General features: G+C 40.7%; 1 protein-coding gene across 1 annotated transcript; it reads right to left on the reverse strand.

Annotated features, from left to right (window-relative positions):
• Positions 1 to 3,788: 3,788 nt before the first annotated feature.
• Positions 3,789 to 25,046, reverse strand: rras (RAS related). The gene is made up of 6 exons (XM_066708824.1): positions 24,421 to 25,046; positions 9,202 to 9,289; positions 8,607 to 8,709; positions 8,178 to 8,286; positions 7,957 to 8,075; positions 3,789 to 7,873 (listed from the first exon to the last, which is right to left on the reverse strand). The coding sequence occupies exons 1-6, from the start codon at positions 24,517 to 24,519 to the stop codon at positions 7,786 to 7,788; spliced, it is 606 nt and encodes a 201-aa protein (XP_066564921.1). The 5' UTR covers positions 24,520 to 25,046; the 3' UTR covers positions 3,789 to 7,785.
• Between the last annotated feature and the right edge of the window lie 298 nt (positions 25,047 to 25,344).

Genomic DNA, 25,344 nt, shown 5'->3' on the forward strand with positions numbered 1-25,344 from the left:
GATAGTGCAAATGGCAGAAAAAGAACCAAGGATACCTGCTAAAGAGATACAAGCTGAACTCCAAGGTGAAGGTATGTCAGTTTCTGATCGCACCGTCCATTGCTTTTTGAGCGAAAGTGGCCTCCATGGAAGACGACCCAGGAGGACTCAACTTTTGAAAGAAAAACATAAAAATGCCAGACTGGAATTTGCTAAAATGCATATTGACAAGCCACAGTCCTTCTGGGAGAATGTCCTTTGGACAGATGAGTCAAAACTGGAGCTTTGTGGCAAGTTCGCAGACAAAAAAATTAAGCTTTCAAAGAAGAGAACACCATACCTACAGTGAAACATGGAGGAGGCTCGGTTATGTTTTGGGGCTGCTTTGCTGCGCCTGGCACAGGGTGACATCTATGGAAAGAGCTGAAACTTGCAGTCTGGCGTAGGGCTGGACGATATGACTTATAAATTATATCCCGATATTTTTAGAAGTTTTCACTATACACGATATATATATATCGATATTTCTTGTTTTTATCCAATCAAGCTACAAAATAAGACCAAAGACATTCAAACTACAAGTATTTAGTTAATCATTAACTATGCAAAACTAACAAATACCACATGCAGGCTGTCATGGTAATATATGCATTACAGCGCAAGTGTTGTGTGATCACTATTACGTATGTTATGTTGTTATGGTATATATATATATATATATATACACACACACACATATACACAGTATGATTTACTGTCACATGACAACAATAACACAATTAATAGTAATTACGGAACACATGCGCTGTAAAATGGTATAGATTCAGGTAGATTTACCACAGCCGGGTTTATGGTGGCACATTTAACATCTGCTAGACAGGTGCATTTCTTCTCTGACTGTCGTGTTTTGATTCTACTTACCGGTACAGCATGTGTTAATACAAAATAGTTATAATAATAATAATAATAATAATAATAATAATAAAAACTGTTGTACTACTTCACCATCTTAATAAAAAGAAAGTGAAACTTCCTGCATCTGTTTGCATTGCTTTCCAATTTATTAAAATGCAAACAAACTTTATTATTCTTTATTTTTGTACAAAATATATACATCTAAATTAGCGGGGGTGGGGGGTGCGATCGCGTATTGTTGGGGGTGCTTGCAGATCGAGTTTGCAGATCTCGGCGACAAGAGCGGGGAACAACGTGTGTGCTTGTCCATTAAAGTATCTTTTGGTTATTTTGGTTATTCTGTGTCAAGTTCACTCTCCTCCATGTTTGTTTGTGTTTCTGAATGCAAATTTCTTGCCTGCATCCGGCACATGTGGAAGAACCGGGAAGAATGCAAAGCGTTGTCCAAATGACGAAAAATATTGCCTTATTTGGAGGCCAAGTCAACACCTTGAACTTGTGATTCATCAGACCAGGCCACCTTCCTCCATTGTTCCGTGGTCCAGTTCTGATGCTCATGTGCCCATTGTAGGCGATTTCGGCTCTGGACAGGGGACAGCATGGTCACCCTGACTGGTCTGCGGCTATGCAGCCCCATACGCAACAAACTGCAATGCCTGTGTGTTCTGACACCTTTCTATCAGAACCAGCATTAACTTTTTCAGCAAGTTGAGCTACAGTAGCTCGTCTGTTGGATTGGACCACACGGGCCTGCCTTTGCTCCCCACATGCATCAATGAGCCTTGGCTACCCATGACCCTGTCACTGGTTCACTGCTTTTCCTTCCTTGGACCACATTTGATATGTACTGACCACTGCAGACCGGGAACACCCCACAAGAGCTGCAGTTTTGGAGATGCTCTGACCCAGTCGACTAGCCATCACAATTTGGCCCTTGTCAAAGTCGCTCAGATCATTATGCTTGCCCATTTTTCCTACTTCTAACACATTTTGAGGACAAAATGTTTACTTACTGCCTAATATATCCCACCCACTGACAGGTGCCATGATAATGAGATTATCAGTGTTATTCACTTCACCTGTCAGTGATCATAATGTTATGGCTGATCGGTGTATATATATATATATATATATATATATGAGAGACACACGTACAATGTCTTCTTTCCGTCTCTCGGGCAAATGACAATTTTAATGCAAAGGAAGTAAATGGCAAGGAGCTGGAAAGATTATTTCTGCTGTATTGTCACTCTGTCACTGGAGCAGGGAAAAGTTACTGTCTCAGAGGAGAGAGAAGGGGAGGGAGGTGGGGAGAGAAACTGAACTATGTAACCTGTCACTGAAAATGTCAGATATAGAGGGAGGGAATGAGAGGGAGAAAGAGGGACTGAGGGAAAGCAATGGAGGGGGAAAGAAATAGACCGAGAGGGAAAGAGACAGACAAAGAGAGGGGGAGGAAGGGGGCAATGAGAGAAAATGAACAATGCAAGCTGTCACCAAAAGGTCAGAGAGGGAGGGAGGGAAAGGGAAGAGAGAATGAAAGAAAAAGACTGAGAATGAGTTAACAAGGAATGGAGAGACAGAAGGACATTGACAGAGATAGAGGGGGAGAGAGAGGGAGAGGCAGGATAAATACAGTGAGAGAAAGATGCAGAGGCAGTAGGAAAAACAAAAAAGAGGGAGAGGGACTGTAGAACCGTCTTGGAAATAAGTGGAGAAGTCGCGGAGATAAAGCAAATAGAACTAATCGAGCCGCTCGGAAGCCCCACGTCAGTAATAATTCCTTCAGTGAGACTTAATGTTTACAAACATGAGTGCAGCTTTATAGGAAAAATGACGTAACATCTTATGGCCGTTCATCCAATCAGAAGATATAGGTCCGGGTCCGTTTACAATCTGTCCTCCCGTGAAGAGGTGATGGATACAAAAAGCAGATGTCTGTCTTTGATGTGCTCTAGGAAGATGCAATCCCACGGTCGTCATTTACCTAGTGTCAATCGCTCGTTAACAGAAACAATTCCTGCCTATCTTGAGAAATGGTTCAGTCATAAACAAATTCTCAGCAAACAGCTGTGGGCTATTTCGGCACTGTGTAATCTTTCATTACTGACAGGAGTTTCTAACAAACCAACCTTGTTGACCATTTACTTGTCCTGCTAAATCTAATCTGCTCAGTCTGTATACAAACTACTTCTAATGCTAGTATTAATATAAAACATTATATAATTATCACAAAACACTTTCTTCAACATCCTATACAGAGTCTTCAGGAACACATCAATCAGCTAGCCACAGCATGGGAGCAGTGTGCAAACCCCCAATAGATCACCCTAGCACAGGGTCTCAATAACTGTCTGGAGCCACACTGTGGGCTACAACTCTAACCACGTGGCCCAGAAATTAAAACAGAATACATCAGGCACAGAATCTACAGCAAAACAAGCTGGAGTGCTACTACAGCCTGCAGGGGTACTACAGCCGGGCGCAGTACGAAATCACAGTAAAGGATCTAAAACAGAGACCAATCCTGAGACAGTCTGTCTGCTACCACAGCCTGGAGACTGGCCAACACTGCCAGACATGCTTTGGCACATGTCAAAAACACTGAGAAGACAGAAAGATGGAAGAAGATAGAAGGAGAGAGACAGACATAGAGAGAGACAAGATACATAGAGAGTCACGAGAGAGAAACTGAAAGAGAGAGAGAGGAAGACAGAAGGATAAACAGGAATTGTAACAAACTAATTGCAGAAACACCACTGAAAATACCTCTGGACACAAGTCCAATTAAGCATTACAGGACACCACTGTACACTATCACATGGGAAGCACACCCACCCCCACATAAAAACTCACAATCATATAATCAAATTATTAAATCAGACAACAGCAGATTTAAGAAATTCTTTGGTTTAATTAAAACATATGACGTGGTATATACAAACTGCAAACATATAAAGGCCAGACATAAGTAAATAGACACCCTACTGGGGGGTAGCATGCAGTAGGGGACTCTAATTATTTCCTGAAATCATACAAGGACACCAGTTTACAAAACAAAAAGAAAAATAGAAAAAAGGGAGTTGAAGACAGTACAGCTGTGCAGTTTGGGGTCTCCAACTAGTGCATCTCCAAAAATCCCTTGGAAAGGTTAGTCTTCTTTGGATTCAGCTGTTCATTAGCCTGCTACTGTAGTGTGCTGTGCTTTGCATGACTTAGTGTTTTACACTATGTCAGTCCTGCAAACACATGGACCTAGCTATTGGTGCCCAGATCAGAGCAAGCGCTGTGTGGACTATACCATAGGGCTCAGACTAGAGTCAGTGCTGTGTGGACTGTACTATAGCACCAAAATTGGAGCCAGCACTCTGTGCTATACTGTAAACTATATTCATCTGCATTTGCAATTCTATATAGGTATAATCTGTGTAAGTGAAACTGTTAGTCACCCTGGGTAATGGGGCAACTACTCATATGATGATAATAACAACAATAATAACAAAGCCTGTCTTAACAGTCTTTAGCAGCAATTCCTACTGGGGATGAAAAATGTAATTGTAGTTGTCAAATTTATAGTACGTTATATACATACAGTGCATCTGGAAAGTATTCACAGCGCTTCACCTGAGCTCAATTTTGAGTGTCATGGCAAAGGCTATGAATACTTATGTACATGTGCTTTTTTTGTTTTTAATTTTTAATAAATTTGCAAATATTTCAAACAAACTTCCTTCACATTGTCATGATGGGGTAATTGTTTGTAGAATTTTGAGGAAAATAATGAATTTAATCCATTTTGAAATAAGGCTGAAACATAACAAAATGTGCAAAAAGTGAAGCGCTGTGAATACTTTCCGGATGAACTGAATACATACAAACACACATATATATATGCACATACATATACACACACAATACTGTGCAAAAGTTTTAGGCAGGTGTGAAAAAAATTGCTGTAAAGTAAGAATGCTTTCAAAAATAGACATGCTAACAGATTTATCAATTAACTAAATGCAAAGTAAGTGAACATAAGAAAAATCTAAATCAAATCCATGTTTGGTGTGACCACCCTTTGCCTTCAAAACAGCATCAGTTCTTCTAGGTACACTTGCACAAAGTCAGGGATTGCACAAAGTCAGGTGTGTGATTAAACAATTATACCAAACAGGTGCTAATGATCATCAATTCAATATGTAGGTTGAAACACAATCATTAACTGAAACAGAAACAGCTGTGTAGGAGGAATAAAACTGGGTGAGGAACAGTCCAACTCCGCTAACAAGGTGAGGTTGCTGAAGACAGATTACTGTCAAATGTCATACACCATGGTAAGATTGAGCACATCAACAAGACACAAGGTAGTTATACTGCATCAGCAAGGTCTCTCCCAGGCAGAGAAAAAGACAGGGGTTTCCAGAAACGGGCAGCGTTGAGGCCAAGGAAACATTCTGCAGCATATGAAAGACACATCATGCTTACTTCCCTTTGCAATCGAAAGATGTCCAGTAGCGCCATCGGCTCAGAATTGGCAGAAAACAGTGGTACCCTGGTACACCCATCTACTGTCCGGAGAAGTCTGGTCAGAAGTGGCCATCATGGAATACTTGCGGCCAAAAAGCCATAACAGGTACTGGGGTGCAGAAAAATGGCAGCAGGTGCTCTGGACTGATGAGTCAAAATTTGAAATATCTGGCAACAGTGAAGCATGGTGGAGGTTCCTTGCAAGTTTGGGGCTGCATTTCTGCAAATTGAGTTGGGGATTTGGTCAGAATTAATGGTCTCCTCAATTTTGAGAAGAACAGGCAGATACTTATCCATCATGCAATACCATCAAGGAGGCATCTGATTGGCCCCATGACAATGACCCCAAACATACAGTGAAAGTCATGAAGAACTATCTTCAACGTGAAGAACAAGGAGTCCTGGAAGTGATGGTATGGCCCCCACAGAGCCCATATCTCAACATCGAGTCTGTCTGGGATTACATGAACAGAGATAAGCAACTGAGGCTGCCTAAATCCACAGAAGAACTGTGCTTAGTTCTCCAAGATGTTTGGGCTAACCTACCTGCCAAGTTCCTTCAAAAACTGTGTGCAAGTGTATCTAGAAGAATTGAAGGCAAAGGGTGTTCACACCAAATATTGATTTGATGTAGATTTTCCTTCCGTTTACTCACTTTGCATTTTGTTAATTGATAAATATAATCTAATAACATTAATAGCATTTCTTCTCACCTGCCTAAAACGTTTGCACAGTACTGTGTGTATATACAGCTCTGGAAAAAAATTAAGAGACCACTCCAACTTCAGAATGTTAAGTGGTCTAAATTTTTTCCAGAGCTATATATATATATATATATATATATATATATATATATATATATATATATATATATATATATATATATATATATACATACACACACATCTTTCTGCTACAATTCTCTGCAGTAAGTGGAGTCTATTTGTGTATGTCTGGCCTCTGTACATGCATCAATTAATAACACTACAAATAATATAAAAACAAACAAACAAAAAAAAATGGGCATTTGTTTCAGTACCAGGAAGAATGAAATATTCTCTCATCTTTTCCTCACCTCTCCCTGTCCTTTCACTTGAGCTGCTGCTTTCTCTTTCTAAAAAATATCTAAAAGTAAAGTTACAAAACACCCCCAAAGAAAGTGGAATTGAAGTTTGAGTTTAGACCCTGATCTGTGTATTATTGTTGAAAAAGTTTGAACCTAAGCACCTATTAAAAGTTAAAAAAAAAAAAAAAAAAAAAAACATATATAAGCAGGAATTTCTTTTGGCATTGAATTTTCCTAATTTCTTAATTATTAATTATGATTTTTTTCCCTTGCTACCTTGTTCAAATCTCTCACACATACTCACTCAGCACTGTCACTATTCCACTTGCTGTATTGACAGTTTTTTTTACCCCTGCCCTTCCCCAAACTCCCCCCCAACTGGTGCATTTAAACTATTAGTAAAATAATTATAATATTAATAAAACTCAAATCACTGACAACTCAAATCAAGTTTACAGACTCAACACTTGAGTGTGGAAAAAACAGGTCAAAAGGCTGAAGATAATTATACCAAAAAAAAAAAAAAAAAAGTACATTGTATCTTTAGACTAATAATGAACCTGTAATGTTATCTATGTCCTGCACAGTACCATCTCTGCTGGTTTGCCCTGTTATTAAATATAGTGCACCTATTCACCACTGCCATCTCCTGCTTCTTTGACACTAGCCTCCTCTATCGATCCAATGCAGGTTCCAACCCAGTTGTCCAGTACAGTGGGAGAGTGCAGCCAGGCAGGTCTGCATTTACGTACTTATGTATACATTAAGTGGGTCAGATCTCCAGTCACGGCAGGAAATATGCAGTGCGCAATGTGTGCGTCTCACCAACTGTGAATCTCTATATTTGTGTCTCACTCCCACACTCCGATTCCAACAAGTATGAGATAACGAGAATATTCTTAATTGTTGTAACCATGATAATGCAATTTAGGTTTGCAGAATGACTGAGGAAGTATAACACTGGGGGCTTAATGTCACACACTCACCCATCCAGACGCTCAAACACTTTCTCGCACACTCACGCAGTCTCTTGTACATACTCACATGTGTACACACTGGCACTCAATCTGTCATTCTCGCATGCACAGGCACACTCACACTCAGGTACACTCATATACAAACACACACACACACACACACACACTCTGCAGTATCTCTGTGCTGTTGAACTCAGTGAGGACACATTGTTTCCATGGTGATCCAAAGGCTATAGAAAGTGGCTGCCCATAAAGGATAAGGAGCTGGTGGAGTGGGGAGCTCAGCTCAGCAACAGTCTCCAGGGAGTGGAGGCCATATTTCCATAGCTACAACAGCACACAGGGGCAGGATTTTGACTGGCGTTTCCGTGTCTGGTGGGAGGGGGTGGGTGGGCTCTCCGTCTCCTGGAACTTCCTGTGAAGGAAAAGATGAGAGGTCAGACTAAGAGTCAGTCAGTTAGTATAGCAATCAGTCAAGTAGTCAGTGCTGTTCTGTACCGGATGGCTCTGACCACTTCCTGGAAGGCCTCATCCACATTGAAGCGGTTCTTGGCGGACGACTCCATGTAACGGATGCGGTTCTCACGGGCAAAACTCTCAGCTTCCTCATGGGAAATCTGGAAACACACACAGATAATTGCATAGTGAGATGCATGCGCACACACACACACACACACACACATAGATGGCAAGACCTGAGCACAAAGAAAGATTCTTACCACTCTTTGAGGCTGCAGGTCAGCTTTATTCCCTACCAACACCATAGGGAAGTCATCTCTATCTTTCACTCGCAAGATCTGTGTGTGGAATTTGTGGATTTCATTGAAGCTGTTCACCAGGAGAGTGAGGAGAGAGTGGGAGAAGGGGTCCGTGAGGGTTAATAAGACATGTTGACTGACTGGATGCTAAGAAGGAGGGAGAGCGGGTTAATGCAGACTCAGTGACAGACAGACTTACATTAACACTGCATGAAGAGAGAAATAGATAAAGAGATACAGTTAATAGTTAATACAGTACAGACACAGTGACTGACTGGACACTACAGTACATTAACACTGCAGAGAGAGAGAGAACTATACTATAGGGCACAGACTGGAGGCAGCACTGAGTTGTCTATACTATAGAGCCTAGTTTTAAGTGTTACTTACCTGCCCCTGTCATTGATTGAGAACACTAGTAGAAACCCCTCTCCTGATCGCATGTACTGCTCCCTCATTGCCCCAAACTCCTCCTGCCCCGCTGTGTCCAGGACTGACAGTGAGAGAGGGGGGGGGGGGGTCAATGATGGAGTTAATACAGTATTTACACACACACACTGACAGAGTGGCTGGCTGGACACTGCAGTTAGAATAGTTAGAAAATACAGGGCTGTAATATTAAAACAGTACAATACTGTTTTAATATTGGGCTGCAGTAACAGTACAGTAGAATCGTGCTGTTACAGTAGGGGTCTGTTGTAACAGTAAAATAGAATAGTACAGAAATTTAAGTTTCCCTTGTCTGCCTGTGCCTCTACATAGACTGAAGATGAAGTGCCAAGTGTGTTACTTGACTATAAATTCACCCATCTCACAGCTCCACCCTACCTCACCCTTCTCCAATCAAGACACCCATCTGCTGACAGTGGACTTTAACTCCCCCCCATCTCAATGCTCCACCCTCATACCCCCGTACAATCAAGACTCCCACTGGGACTCCCCCACCCTCTTGGCCACACTGTATTAATCTCACACACACACTTACTGTCTAGTCGGGTTTGCCTTCCGTCCACAGAAGAGATCTTAGTGTAGGAGTCTTCAATAGTGGGGTCATAGTCTGAGACAAAGTAAGACTGAGAGAGAGAAAGAGGCTGTGAATACTGATAATTAGACAGGGTGGAATAGCACAATAGGCCTGTTTACATTGCCATTTCTGAGCAGGATGAAATGCATTGTAACAATTGATCAGCATCAGTGGTGTCACGTCTACACTGCATTTGATCAAGATCAACTTTCAGAAGCCACAGGGGTCCTCGTATCACGTTAATCCAAACTTAATTATATGCATATATTAACTTAGTCCTTAAGAACACAGAGCTATATCTAAAACAATCACAACCGAAGCATTTTCAATAAAAATAAAAATATATTTTTGCTAACATAAAATAACAAGCCATTTACTGCTAATTTTAACAATATTTTATTTATAATAAGGGAATTAGGGAAGGGTCTCTTTATCTGCTCCATTGATGTGAAGGCCGTTTGCTGCCTACCTTTTAAACAAATGACGCAGCACTAGCACGTTAGTCCAAATGTCAGGATGTAAACATGGGAGAATGGTCTCAAGCCAGAAGTGACACAAGTCCCAAATGAGAGTTGCCAAAAGGATATAAATTTACTTTATTGCAAGCACATCAAGTGTGGAGGACAACTAAATCATCAAACGGCTTCAAACAGCTCTCCTGCTGTTTCAGATTAACAGTTCTTTACCTTCCTAATACTATCAAAACAGACTCTCCACCTAGGTCTCAATTTAAGTCAAACCCCTCCCCTGGTTACCGACATACTAACCCATTTATAGCTGTGGCTATATCCACCTGCTCCCCAGCTACACCATTAAATCAGATCCAGTTAGACCGTTGCATAATTATTAATTTAAATATAAAACAGTTCAGTTGTGTTATTGCACTTGAAACTATTAATAAATAACTCAAACAAATACATATATATGGAATCACCATATCAAATAACCTTACCAAATAGCAGCATATACACAAATAATCAGTCAGTTTTAACACCTCCCGCCACCAGAATGTGCTCTTCCCAGCCTGTATATGCATGGGTGAAATCCGCACGCATGCCCTAATAACGAAATGCGAGAGACACAAAGCTGCGTACATCGGGAGTCACCTGTTGAGGTAAGTTTTTACATAGTAATAGAATGAGAGGCTTTATAGTAAATGAACAAATATTACAATGCAGTCAATACACCTTTGGTATGTAATATGAAACTTGCATGAATTCAGGTGTGCACCCCATACATCCTGCTTGTATTCACATTGAAACAATAACAAAATAATTACTATGCATTAATCCCCACCCTCAAGCACGGCCTCTTATGTAAACATTCAATCTATTGCAAATGAAAATGAGGTATATTAAATGTAAATAAATCGTTCCTACACAAGACATGTACGCAATCATACAGTACAAAAGGCATCTATTAATATTACACTCTGTGACGCTGCAGTGAGGGAGCGCAGACTAAAGCTGCTCCGTCACAGCAAACTTAATTATATTAAATTAGTCCTTTAAACACAGAGCTATAGCAAAATCTGTCTGTTTTTTCTTATTAAGAATTATTGTAACAAGTAAAACCAACATAAAACCATATGATACCAATGCATTTGATCCTGATCTGTACCATCTCCCTGACAGGTACATTTGATCTGATTGCCACGCATTTACACTGCCATTTCTGAGGAGGATGAAATGCTACCAAAGCATTTGATCCTTCTCAGAAATGGCAGTAATGCCTAATGAGAACTGCCCAGTCACTCACAACATTAGACATCATTGGATGAATGCTGCCCAGACTGCAGTGACATAACTCACTGTCCGTTCTGGTTCAGTCCTTTGGCTATAGGAGAATACTAAGGTGCTACTGGACTGCCAATTGCTGATTTGAAAATTGTTCCTCATTGTGAGTTTATAAAGATATGTTTTGAGCAGCTTTGATGTACCAGAATCGACTTTGTTGTTATTAGGGTGTCAGTCAGTATATCAATCAGTCACTGCAGTAAATTAACACCAACTTTATTTATACAGTACTACACTGTAGGGCCCAGACTGGTTTTGGAGCTGCGTGGACTATACTATAAGGCCCAAACTGGATCCTACTTTGTACGGACTATCCTATAGTGCCTAGACTGGAGCTAACACTGTGTGAAGAATACTATAGGGTGCAGACTAGAGCCAGCACTACATATACACACAGTGCCTATCAAAAGCTAACACATTTTCACATTTTGATTAATTAGAAATAAATGTAAACCACTTTCTTAAATGAACTTTTTAAATTAAAAAACTCTTAATGATCAAACTTAAAGCTGTTATATGTTAAAAAAGAACACCACCAAAATTCCATAGTTTCTCAGTTTATTCTATAAGTAGAAACATATTCTGTGGAGTACATTCTATGTACCAGAATTCAGATATTGAGAAATACAGTGGCTCGGTGAGGGAGAAGCATGGTGATCTCTCTGCTATTATGTATATTTACTCCCTCACCCATGTAGAATGCGATCTGCATTTATAATGACTGCTGCACGTTTGGAAGTTGATCACCGACTTTTAAAAGTTTAAATAAATTATTAAATATGCACTTCAGTGGGTGTGTTGTATCGGGGATCTACGAATGCTTATCCAGAAAATAAGTATTGTATACAGTGATGGTGCATGTATTCAGAGACTTTAATGCAGGGGGAACAATCGGGTGGTGGAATATGTAATAAGACTACCTACAGTGAGGGGAAAAAAGTATTTGATCCCCTGCTGATTTTGTACGTTTGCCCACTGACAAACAAATGATCAGTCTATAATTTTAATGGTAGGTGTATTTTAACAGTGAGAGACATAATAACAACAAAATAATCCAGAAAAACACATTTCAAAAAAGTTATAAATTGATTTGAATGTTAATGAGGGAAATAAGTATTCTCCGAGATAGTGGAGCAAACATGATTAAAGGCATGAGACTGGCTGAGATTCCTGACTTCAGTTCCAGTGCTCACATGCTACAGCTTGTAATCAATGATGGCTTCTCCAGTCAGAGGGCTGTGCAGGACATTACTGCCACTTTGAAGAGTTGTGCAACTCACTTCGGCCACTCTGTACTGGCCAAACAGGCTGAGGGCCATTCAGAAGGAGTTGAGTGTCCCTACTCCCAGCATCATTCAAGCAGTCCAAACCCACTGGAATTCAACACTACACATGCTGCAGAGAATGTATGAGCAGAGGCACTGAATGTGTATGCAGGTGAACACGGCCACTTCAACTGTTTGTCTGCTGCACAGTGGGACACTGTCTCTAATCTGATTGAGACTCTGGCACCCATGGAAGAAGTGACACTGGAAATGAGCCACTCTGAGTCTTCAGCAGCATGCATTATCCCAAGTGTGTCTGTTCTGAAGTTGATGCTGCAAGCAGAGGGTACATCTACAGGAGGTATCAAAACTTTACGCAAGACCATGCTTGACAGCCTGACAAAGTGGTTCTCCAAGGCAGAAGAAACAAAGGTTCTGGTCCTAGCAACTGCCCTTGATCCCCTCTACAAGGGCCTTGCCTTTGCCTCTATCTCTATGGAGACTCTCCAGAAAGCAAAAGAGTGGCTAAAGGTGGAAGCTGCTGGCCAGCTCAGGGAAACAGATCCGCCAGCCCTTCCAGAAGGATCCGATATGGAGGAGGGCTCGGATCCAGATGCAAAGAAGCAGAGAGTCCAGGTTGATCAACCCTCCCTGGTGGACACCATGTATGCCGGGCTCCTTGGGAACAGTGGAGCCAGAGCTGAGCCTCAATCGAGCTTTGAGAGTGATCTTGAGAGTTACCTGTCGGAGCCTGTCATTGAAAGAAGTGGCATGCCTCTGCAGTGGTGGCAGCAAAATGAAGTGAAATTCAAAACACTTGCACCTCTGGCAAAGAAGTTCCTGCGTCCCCCACCCTCCTCTGTCCCAAGTGAAAGAGTGTTCAGTGAAGTGGGCATACTTTATGGCACCAGGAGGAGCCGACTGACAGGGGACCATGCAGACCAACTCTGCTTTCTGCATTATAACCTGAAGCTGGGAACATTGAAACATACAACTGACAAGCAGGACAAGCACTATGTTGTACGTTTGACATGTTGCAGCTGCATCTATGTTGCATTTCTATGTAGGACTTTGTTTCATTTTGACAGTTTTCAGAATTATACTTATTATTTTGTCATTTATTTTATTTGTTATTTATTTTATTCCTTTTTTTAGTTCATACTGTTTTTTATTTGTTTTGATAATACAATTCAAACTGTTGCAATTTTATACGGAGTGCTATATATTTCATACAATATATAGATTTTATCGCTAAAAAAAAAAAAAAGGCAGATTAATCAGAAATCAGCTTTTCCCCCAACCTTAATTATTGTTATCGGTATCGGTTTTGAAATTCCACTATCGGTCAAACTCTAATCTGGACACAGCAATTTTAGCCCATTATTCTTTGCAAAATTGCTCAAGCTCCATATGGGAGCGTTGGATGGGGACCTTTGGTGAACAGTCATTTTCAACTCTTTCCACATATTCTCAATTGGATTCAGGTCCGGGGTTTGACTGGGCCACTCCAGGACATTGACCTTTTTGTTTTTAAGCCACTCCAGTGTGGTTTTGGCTGTATGTTTGGGGTCATTGTCATGCTGGATTAATCTTCTCCCAAGTCTCTTGCAGACTTCAGCAGGTTTTCTTCCAGGATTTCTCTGTACTTTGCTGCATCCATTTTACCCTCTATCTTTACAAGTCTTGTGGACCCTTACAGAGAAGCATCCCAATAGCATGATGCTGCCACCACCATGCTTCACAGTAGGGATGGTGTTCTCAGGATGATGTGTGGTGTTAGGCTTGCGCCAAACGTAGTGCTTAGCATAGAAGCCAAAAAGCTCTATTTTGGTCTCATCAAACCATAGCATCTTCCTCCACTTCATTCCTTTGCTTTCTGGTAAACTCTAGCCGAGATTTGATGCGAGTTTTTTTCCCCCAACAATGGCATTTATTTTGCCACTCTCACATAAAGGCCACATTTGTGAAGTACCCAGGCTATTGCACAGTGTCTCCCAGCTCAGCCGTGGAAGACTAACTCCCTTAGAGTTGCTTGGTGGCTTCCCTGACTAGTGGAATAGTGGATATTTTTTTAGGACAGCCTCATCTAGGCAGATTCACAGTTGTGCCATATTCTCTCAATTTCTTAATAATGAACTTTACTGTGCTCCAGGGGATATGCAATGCCTTGGAAATGTTCTAATATCCAGATTTGCATTGAATGTTGCTTCGTCTTCATGATGTAGTTTTTGTTAGGAACTGTACCAACCAACAGTGGGACCTCCCAGAGACAGGTGTATTTAACCTGAAATCATGTGACACATCTTAATTGAACAGAGGTGGACTCCATTAAACTAATTACATGACAGTTGGTTTCACCATAGCTCAATCAGTTGTGCCATAGCAAAGTGGGTGATTACTTATGCATTCAAGTATTTTCTGTTTTGTATTTGTAATTAATTTAGAACAATTTGCAGATTATATCTTTCACTTTGACATTATGGACATTTTCTGTGATGATCAGTGACAAAAACTGATGTTGATTAAATCCATTCTGATTTCATGTGGACATCACATGGGTGCTAATGTAGTGTAGTTACTCTTCTTCAGTCTTGTCACTTCTGTTATCAGCCAGATCAAAACTAAGGGCCAGGATTCCCCTTTGGAGAACGCGTGTGCACAGTTCACACACCGCTGTAGCCTACATGGCAGTCCCTTGAATTAAATTATCATGTAAATTAATAGCAAACAGTTCTGGGTGGTGCAATAAACTTTTTATGACTACAACAACATAGGGTGGTGGGGCCATCGAATGTGCATAACATTTAAGTTTTTAATGATTTTCATGACTTTTCAGATTTTCTCCACAGACTTCCAGCTAAGCAGCTCCAGAGTTAGAACCCACATGACGTCATGGCCTATTTCTTGATCTCTGAATTCTGGCGTTTAGAATGAGCTGGACATGATAAGCACACTCCACAGAATACGTTTACACGTATAGAATAACCTGAAAAACTATGGAATTTCAGTGGAGTTCCCCTTTAAGGGGGTTGAATGCCACTCAAACCTGCAAAAACACTATATACATTTAAATTAACTGCATAAGTATTCAGCAGTCAATACATTGTAGAAGCACATTTGGCAGCGATTACTGCTGTGAGTCTTAGGTTTCTACCAGCTTTGCATAATGGGATGGTCTAATTTTCGCCCATTCTTCTAGTTCCAGGGTTCTTGCACCATTTTTAAAGTCAAATTCAATGGTTTTTAAGACCTTTTTAAGACCTCAACAAATATAATTTTAAACCCAAAAAATGTCTAAACAACGAAAAGATGACACGGAGCCAGACGTTAACGTCTGTAGCTAGCTAACGTAACGTAAACGTAAATTATATTAATGGCGGAGTCTCTCATTGTCTAATACTAAGTTAACCTTCAGAGGATTGAGCCAATTTTTCCCGTTTTTACCACTTTTACATTCTAGCTGATAAACAATATGCATTTGCTTATAAACCACAAAGTGTTTTATATCAATTTATTCAGAACAACCTCTGCTAAATGCATTTTTCATGTATAATGTACTTATAAGACAGTATTTGAGTGAACAATGTGCAATACATTTTTGTATTATTATTATTGATTTGACACCCCACACATTAATAGTGAACAGTTTTGACACTTAGAACATACTCGTCAAAGCCTTAGGTATTGAAATATGATTTGCATTTCAATAAACTATATACATAACACAGAAATAATGCACTTTTTTTGCAAACTGACCCAGGAGAACATTGAGATTCTATTTTCCCTGAGTTATTCAGGTCCCTCAGACATGCCACTGAGCAAAGCTGGGCCTCTCCAGGAAGTAGCAGAGGGGCACCTGGCATGCCAGTGAATCTTATTATATATTTTGCTGACCTCACAATCTTGATCAGCTTCTGTTTTCCATTGCTGGAAAAAAAAAATCTAATTGTTTCTTTTTTACTTTATTGCACATTGTCCACATATATATATAACATAATATATACTGTATTATAAGTAATAATAATAATAATAATAATAATAATAATAATAATATTATTAATACATGCATATATGCATAGCTGAAGCTGTTCTGAATCCATAGATACCACATATATAGCAGTAGCATCTCTAATAGCTGAGATACAGTGCATCCGGAAAGTATTCACAGCGCTTCACTTTTTCCACATTTTGTTATGTTACAGCCTTATTCCAAAATGAATTAAATTCATTATTTTCCTCAAAATTCTACAAACAATACCCCATAATGACAACGTGAAAGAAGTTTGTTTGAAATTTTTGATAATGTATCAAAAATAAAAAACAAAAAAGCACATGTACCTAAGTATTCACAGCCTTTGCCATGACACTCAAAATTGAGCTCAGGTGCAACCTGTTTCCACTGATCATCCTTGACATGTTCCTACAACTTGATTGGAGTCCACCTGTGGTAAATTCAGTTGATTGGACATGATTTGGAAAGGCACACACCTGTCTATATTATGTCCCATAGTTAACAGTGCATGTCAGAGCACAAACCAAGCCATGAAGTCCAAGGAATTGTCTGTAGACCTCAGATACAGGATTGTATCGAGGCACAGATCTGGGGAAGGGTACGGAAACATTTCTGTAGGATTGAAGGTCCCAATGAGCACAGTGGCCTCCATTATCTATAAATGGAAGAAGTTTGGAACTACCAGGACTCTTCCTAGAGCTGGCCGCCTGGCCAGACTGAGTGATCGGGGGAGAAGGGCCTTAGTCAGGGAGGTGACCAAGAACCCGATGGTCACTCTGACAGACCTCCAGCGTGTCTCTGTGGAGAGAGGAGAACCTTCCAGAAGAACAACCATCTCTGCAGCACTCCACCAATCAGGCCTGTATGGTAGAGTGGCCAGACAGAAGCCACTCCTCAGTAAAAGGAATATGACAGCCCGCCTGGAGTTTGCCAAAAGGCACCTGAAGGACTCCCAGACCATGAGAAACAAAATTCTCTGGTCTGATGAAACAAAGATTGAACTCATGTCTGGAGGAAACCAGGCACCGCTCATCACCTGGCCAATACCATCCCTACAGTGAAGCATGGTGGTGGCAACATCATGCTGTGGGGATGTTTTTCAGCGGCAGGAACTGGGAGACTAGTCAGGATCGAGGTAAAGATGAATGCAGCAATGTACAGAGCGGGCGGTCCACCGTCAGCTCTTGGACTTTCTGTCCCAACACTCACTCCTTGATCCTCTGCAATCCGGCTTCCGCACAGCTCACTCCACTGAAACAGCTCTCCTGGCTGTCACTGACTCCCTCAGCCATACCCGGGCAGCCTCCCTCTCCTCAGTCCTCATCCTCCTTGACCTCTCTGCAGCATTTGACACCGTCGATCACTCCATCCTCCTCTCCTGCCTCGCTGACCTTGGGATCTCTGGGACTGCTCTCACCTGGTTCTCCTCCTACCTCAGCGACCGGTCCTACCAAGTGACATGGCGAGGCTCCTCATCCACCCCCCAACCTCTCCTCACAGGTGTTCCCCAAGGCTCCATCCTGGGCCCATTCCTGTTCTCTCTCTACACTCGCTCCCTGGGCCCCCTCATCGCTTCCCATGGCTTCTCCTACCACTTCTACGCTGATGATGCCCAGATCTTCCTGTCTTTTCTCTCTTCTGACCCTCTCATCCCCTCATGCATCTCTTCCTGCTTGTCTGCCATTTCCACCTGGATGCACTCGCACCACCTCAAGCTCAACCTCTCCAAATCAGATCTCCTCTTTTTCCCCCACTCTTCCTCACCTTCTGCTGACCTCCCCATCTCGATCCCCTTGGAATCCACCACACTCTCTCCTTCTTCCGCTAAAAATCTAGGAGTCACCCTCGATCATGTGCTCTCCTTCTCCCAGCACATCACCACGCTGACTCGCACCTGCAGATTCTTCCTGAGCAACATACGCCGGATCCGTCCCTTCCTCACCGACTACTGGTCCTCTCCCGCCTGGACTACTGCAACTCCCTCCTGGCCGGCCTGCCTGCATCCACTACCCACCCACTCCAGCTCATCCAGAACTCTGCGGCTCGTCTGGTATTCTCTCTGCCACGATTCGCACACGCTACTCCACTGCTCTGGCTCCCGATAGCGGCACGCATTCAGTTCAAGACTTTGACACTCGCCTACCGCTGTCTTGACCACACTGCACCAAGCTACCTTCAGTCACTCGTCTCTCCATACATCCCCTCCAGACCACTGTGCTCCTCCAGTGCCAGAAGGCTAACTCTGCCTCCTCTCCACTCTCCTTCCTCCAGAGCCCGCTCCTTCTCATCCCTGGCCCCTAAGTGGTGGAACGACCTGCCCACCGAAGTCAAAACAGCAGAGTCCTTGACCTCATTCCGGTGCTTACTCAAGACGCATCTCTTCCGACAGCACTTGTAATATTAGTCCTCTATCCCTGCTAGATAGCACTTCAGCTTATTATGCTCCTCGCGTTCTTGATTGTTTTCTTCCTTGCTCCATTTCCCGTAGCCCTAATCTGTAACCCTACATCTTGACAGCACTTAGCTTTCACCGTCCAGGATGTAGGAAATCTCTTACTGTACTTGTGTAAATTGTAATTGTAATTTGTAAAATGTATTATTTTGAATTGCTATGTTCTAGCTAAGTTGAATTTGTAATGATTGATGCATTGTACTTCTCTGTATTTTTGCACTTATGTTGTAAGTCGCCCTGATTAAGGGCATCTGCCAAGAAATAAAAATAAAAATAATAATAATAATAATACAGAGACATCCTTGATGAAAACCTGCTCCAGAGCGTTCTGGACCTCAGACTGGGGCAAAGGTCCATCTTCCAACAGGACAACGACCCTAAGCACACAGCCAAGATAACAAAGGAGTGGCTACAGGCTACAACTCTGTGAACGCGATTGAACATCTCTGGAGAGGTCTGAAAATGGCTGTGCACCGATGCTCCCCATTCAACCTGTTAGAGCTTGAGAGGTCCTGCAAAGACGAATGGGAGAAACTGCCCAAAAATAGGTGTGCCAAGCTTGTAGCATCATACTCAAAAAGACTTGAGGCTGTAATTGGTGCCAAAGGTGCTTCAACAAAGTATTGAGCAAAGGCTGTGACTACTTATGTACATGTGCTTTTTTTGTTTTTTATTTTTAATAAATTTGCAAAGATTTCAAACAAACTTCTTTCACGTTGTCATTATGGGGTATTGTTTGTAGAATTGTGAGGAAAATAATGAATTTAATCAATTTTGGAATAAGGCTGTAACATAACAAAATGTGGAAAAAGTGAAGTGCTATGAATACTTTCCGGATGCACCGTATGAGCTGAATTGTATACCCCCCTCTCTCGCTCTCACTCTGCCGGCTCTCCCCCTCCTCCCCCTTCTCTGGCGCTGCTCAGTCTGTAACCCGACACTTATCAGCTGCCTGAGACAGGGGTCATGGCACATGACATACACAGTAACATCCTCTCCATTGGGCAATTCCAGCCCCATGTACTGCATTGCACATTGAATTTCTAAAACTAGTAAGTATGTGATGTAAACAATCCGCACATGGCTCTTTTCAGCAGAATCTAAGCTACGCAACTGAAAGAAACGCATGTCTTTATCTCAAATCGTTTCTCAGATAATTAATACTTTGTAATTGATGCCCTAATTTTGGGCGGATCCACCTAAGTTGTCCTTTAATCAAACAAATACACAATAATTAGACATTTTACCTACAGTGCCACTGTTCGTGACAATTTTCCCATCAGCTTTAAACACAAATTTAATAACTACAGCAAATTTACGGTAAATTTAAGACAATTTACGACAGATTTTATTTTAAGACCTTTTAAGACTTTTTAAGGAGCCGCGGGAACCCTGAGTTCAACCGGGATCGTTGATTGTCTGCAATCTTCAGTTATTGCTAGACTATACATTTTCGATTGGATTCAAATTTGGGCTTTGCCTGGGACACTCTAGTAAAGGATCTGCCTTTTGAACCACTCCAGTGTAACTTTAGCTCAGGTTATTGTTGTGCTGAAATTTGAATATTTTTCATCACAGTATTGATTCTTAGTTGACACAAGCAGAATTTCCTACAGTATTTGCCTGTACTTTGCTCCATCCATTTCTGCCTCAATCCTGACAAGCTTTCCAGTCCCTGCTGATGAGAAACATCCCCACAGTATGATGCTGCCATAGTGGGTGGGTGATGTGACATCTTGGGCTTGTGCCAGGTGTAATGTAGGGCTCCAAGATTTCCACGACACGGAAAACGCGGACGGAATTATGGAAATTGGTAATAAAAATTGAATAAACTGTAAAACTTTGAATATTGCAGAATTTTCCATAATTTGGTTGAAGTTAAATAAATCCCATCTGAGGACGATTTAGGCGTATCTGCCAAAAATTGGGGCATCAATTACAAAGTATTAATTATCTGAGAAACTATTTCAGATAAGGACATGTGGTGTTTTTAGCTGTGTAGCTGAGATTCTGCTGAAAAGAACCACGTGCGGTTTGTTTAAATCACATACTTCCTGGTTTTAGAAATTCAATGCACAATGTAGCACATGGGGCTGGAATTGCCCAATGGAGAGTATGTTACTGTGTGTCATGTGCCATGGAGATCTGCTATTTTTTTACTAGCCAATCAAAAAGACACTGATAAGTGTTGGGTTACAGACCAAGCAGCATCAGAGAAGGGGGAGGAGGGAGACTTATACAATTAAGCTCATAACTCAGCTATAATAGATGCGACTGCTATATATGTGGTATCTATGGATTCAGAACAGCTTCAGCTATGCATGTATGTATGTATTATGTACTTATAATATAATATATACTGTAAGTGGAAAATGTGCAATAAAGTAAAAAAAGAAAATTCGATTTTTTTTTTTCCAGCAATGGAAAACAGAAGCTGATCCAGTTTGGGCATCCACTCTGCCCAGATTTACCCCTACCAGCACCCCTGGGGTGCAACTGGACAAAACAAAGACTCAGTGTACTGGATCACAGACAGAACAATCACAAACCTTTGACAATTTCCCTTATGGACACAGCAAACCCACAATATAGCCCTGCTGCTTTGAGCAGGAAGTGTGAGCACTGTAAGGTCAGCAAAGTATATAACAAGACCCCTGGCATACCAGGTGCCCCTCTGCCACTTCCTGGAGAGGCCCAGCTTTGCTCAGTGGTGTGTCTGAGAGACCTGAATAACTCACAAAGAGGCTGACAATTATGTACTTCAATGGAGATGTCTGTGATAGATGGAAAACTTACAATGGACAAACATAGGAGCTCACAAGGTAGTTCCATAGGTTTTGCCTATTTCTGCATTATTGCCTAGATTCTTGCATTAATCATTTTTGTTTTTTCATTTATAATGAAACACTTATGTGAAGCACTTTTTGTTTTACAAAAAACAATGAATGCAACATTTTGTTTTTTTACATAATAGGTTTTGCCTATTGCTTGCTGCATTGTTGACTAGATTCTTGCATTACTTTTTTTAATTTATAATGAAACCCTTAGAACTCTGTATTGAAGCACTTGCCTTGATAAAAAAATAGGACAATGCTGTGTTGCATCATTACAAATTTACTGTTATATCTTATTAAATGTATGTTTTATTTATTCACATTATTAGACACTCTTTCTGATGATAAAAATGAGCATAAACAGTAAAACAGAATTCAGAAAAATTAAACTGGAAAAAAATGACTTTGGGAACAATTTAAAACAGATTTCATAGGGCCCTAGTAATGCTTTGAATTTAGCCCAAAAGTTTACATTTTTGTATTGACTGACCACAAAACCTTATGCCACATGTCTTCAGTATCATTTACATGCTTTGTTGCAAACTCCCATCTTAGACATGGAACTTTGCAAATACTTTTAAAGTCACTGTTGACTTAACCCTAACCAGTTTCCTGCTTGCCTGGCTGCTCAGTGTGAAAAGACTGATCTGGGTAGTGACTGGGTGGTAGGCAGCACATTCCATTTCCTAATGATGGTTTCACTGTATACTGTGATTATTATTTTTTTAATTATATATATATATCATCTCCTGATCTGTGCTTCTCTAACACATTAGACTTGTTCATTGGCCTTCATGGTTGGTTTGTCATATCATTATGGGAGTTTGTTGTGGCTTGAAATTCAATATTTAACTGAGGAAACTTACAGAAATATATGAATATACTCTGCTGTCCAATTCAATTATAAATCAAATATTTTGTAACCTTTAAAACTAGGCATGTTAATAGTTAAGTTAAAATGTTAAAATCTACATTAACACAGTGATAAATGTTTTATCTTCCTTAAACATTTCATTTAGCTTAAAATGGAAAAGAGGAAAATAACCACAGAAACAGATGGGTAAAAAATATGTTTTACATTGTTGGACATTTTGTATTATTAATTGTAGCTGCACCCTTTCTTTCGCACGGTTTCCTATCAGATTTATATTGGATGTCGATCAAAAGATAAATACATGCTATTATGATTAGGGTTAGAGAGGGTGTTCTCCATAACATGGATATTCACTTCCCAATATCCTGCAATGTCTGTTACTAGGACTGGGGAAGGATGTAACACTGAGAATGTGCGGCTTCGACAAACATCTCTGCTGGTAATAAAAGTGCAAAAACTCACAATGGATATGCAGTAATTTCCATTTGTCCAGCATACTGGATTCAAGAAACTTGTGTAATTTCTCATGACAGAATACAAAACCAACACAAATTATTGCACAAATTGAAAAGCTCTACACTGAGTGTACTACATCAATCAGGAGAGTCTGACACATTTTAAAGAGACAATTGCTTAAGCTTTTTTCTTCTTTCTTCAGACAAATCCAAATATTGTTTTAAAATGTAGTATTAATACTAAAAATAGTAGTTATTTTAGTAAATGCAAGAAACATTATATGTTACATCCAACATTTAGTTTTACTGGGGACTTAACTACTTTTATTTGTAATGTAGAGGTTTGTGATTAAGATTTGAGCAATTACAATTAACAAAAAATATAACATTTTTGTAATCAACCAATTAACACTTCTCTGTTGAGGTACCCAATGTCATTCTTCAAATATTGCTTAGCCGTTTATGCAGGTTACATCCTTGTATTTTACTTACAGTAGATGGTAGTGGTTACAGTACAGTGGAATAGTGCTGTAATAGGGAACTGTAGTAATAGTTCAGTAAAATGGTGCCATTACAATAGGGGGGCTGTAGTTAAAGTAGCTAACTGACAAAGTACAATCAGAATGAAATAAGAAACCAAATCCTCCTACAGAAAGCGAGCAACAGGCAGACACTATAATGGACTAGCGCCTACGGATGCAAAACATGGTACGGACAAGAATGACGTAAGTCGAGCATTTTTTGTGGTTGTTTGTATTTCTTTAATGAAAAACCAAGCGAAATTCCATTCATGACTAGGAAGTGTAAACTACATAGCCCCTCTACTCAGTCAATTCTCCACCCCCAGTCCCCACTCTCCTTCCACCGCTGCCGGTTAGTCCCATATCGGAATATCTGACTGACAACACACCGCCGCCACCCCCCCCCCCCCCCCCCCCAGACAGGCAGAAAGAGGGGGGGAGGGAGTCTATCTCGCTCTCACACACACTACCCCCGCCCTGCTAAACAGCAACTTCCCTTTGCTAGCTCTCTCTCGTGTGTGTGAGTGTGTATGTGATATATATATTATATATATATTATATAATATATATATATATAAAATATACATATATATATATACACATACATATATACACATATACACACAAGCTCGAAACTGTCACTAATACCTAACAATATATACATTTAAGCCTTGGTAACACAGTTCTAATTTGACGTAAAAATACAAAACATCAGCAAAACCCAGATTTCATAAATGCAAGCGATAAAAGTGAGTTATCGTTATTGTATTACTATAGCAGTAGTAACAGAAGTCACACTTTACGTTATCTTGATTTGAAAAAAATAAAAGGTGATCGTGGTAGTAGTAGTAATAATAGTACATGTAGTAGTCCTCGTTAACAAGATTTTAAGAAATCGAATTAATAAAAATAACTTCGTTATATCAGAAATCGTAATAATAATAATAGTAGTCACTTAATCTTTGCGTTACCTGTATGAACTGTATTGTCAGGGCGCTTTTACCGACTCCTCCGCCTCCAACCACGACAAGTTTGTACTTTTCCTCCTCCACGGGCGAGTCTTTAGACATCTTTCTTTTTGTCCTTGCTTTCTTTTTTATGCTTTGTGCCCGGTTGGTAGTTAAAAAAAAAGTATGTAATATATGGGGTAATGAAATGGAAACTACGAGTGGATTTTAGAGTCTCTCCGTCTCCTACTTTTCTCCTGTGATTTTAAGTTCGTGTCCCGTATGATCTTCGTATTTCTCGCAGATCGGTATCTTCGTCGCAGGGAAGAACACACCACTAAAATAAACTACACACCCTCTTCCGCTAACATCCCGTTCTGCTTGAGAGAGGCAGATAAAAAAAGTTTACAAACTGTAGCTGGGTTTGGTAACGTTACTCTTGATCTCTTGAAAAGGTGTGTGTGTGTCCGCGACTCGCACACTCTCTCTGCTGGAACTCGGCGTAAAATAAGATAATACACCTTCGTATTGTGCCCTTTACTTCTCGTTAATGTTGCTGGATTTACTTTTACACAGCCCCAGGCAACCCTTTTCTTTTACCCTCTGCCTTGCTACGTTGTTGGGCAGGGAGAAACACCAATAGTATTCACTACGGAAGAACAGGAATATGCATGAAATGTGGGCGGAGCAAAGATAGAAGCGCATACATAATTTACATATTTAAACGAGGTGGGGGGGAGGCTTATTTGTCTGAAGGAGGAAGAGAGACAGCGAGGTCGGCTCAACCTGACCGACCTCGTTCCCTGGTCCTAGCGTCTGGCGTGTTCTGGTTATCTCGCTCGTTATCAGTTGAGAACATTTTGACTTTTCACCCTTTCATAAATAACCCGATTTGCATAATCTGGACGGTATAGTTTTCTCTCTACATATTTGTAAGCGCTCGTTTCT

The sequence above is a fragment of the Amia ocellicauda genome, chromosome 7, assembly GCF_036373705.1.
Source record: "Amia ocellicauda isolate fAmiCal2 chromosome 7, fAmiCal2.hap1, whole genome shotgun sequence".
Classification (NCBI taxonomy): domain Eukaryota; kingdom Metazoa; phylum Chordata; class Actinopteri; order Amiiformes; family Amiidae; genus Amia; species Amia ocellicauda.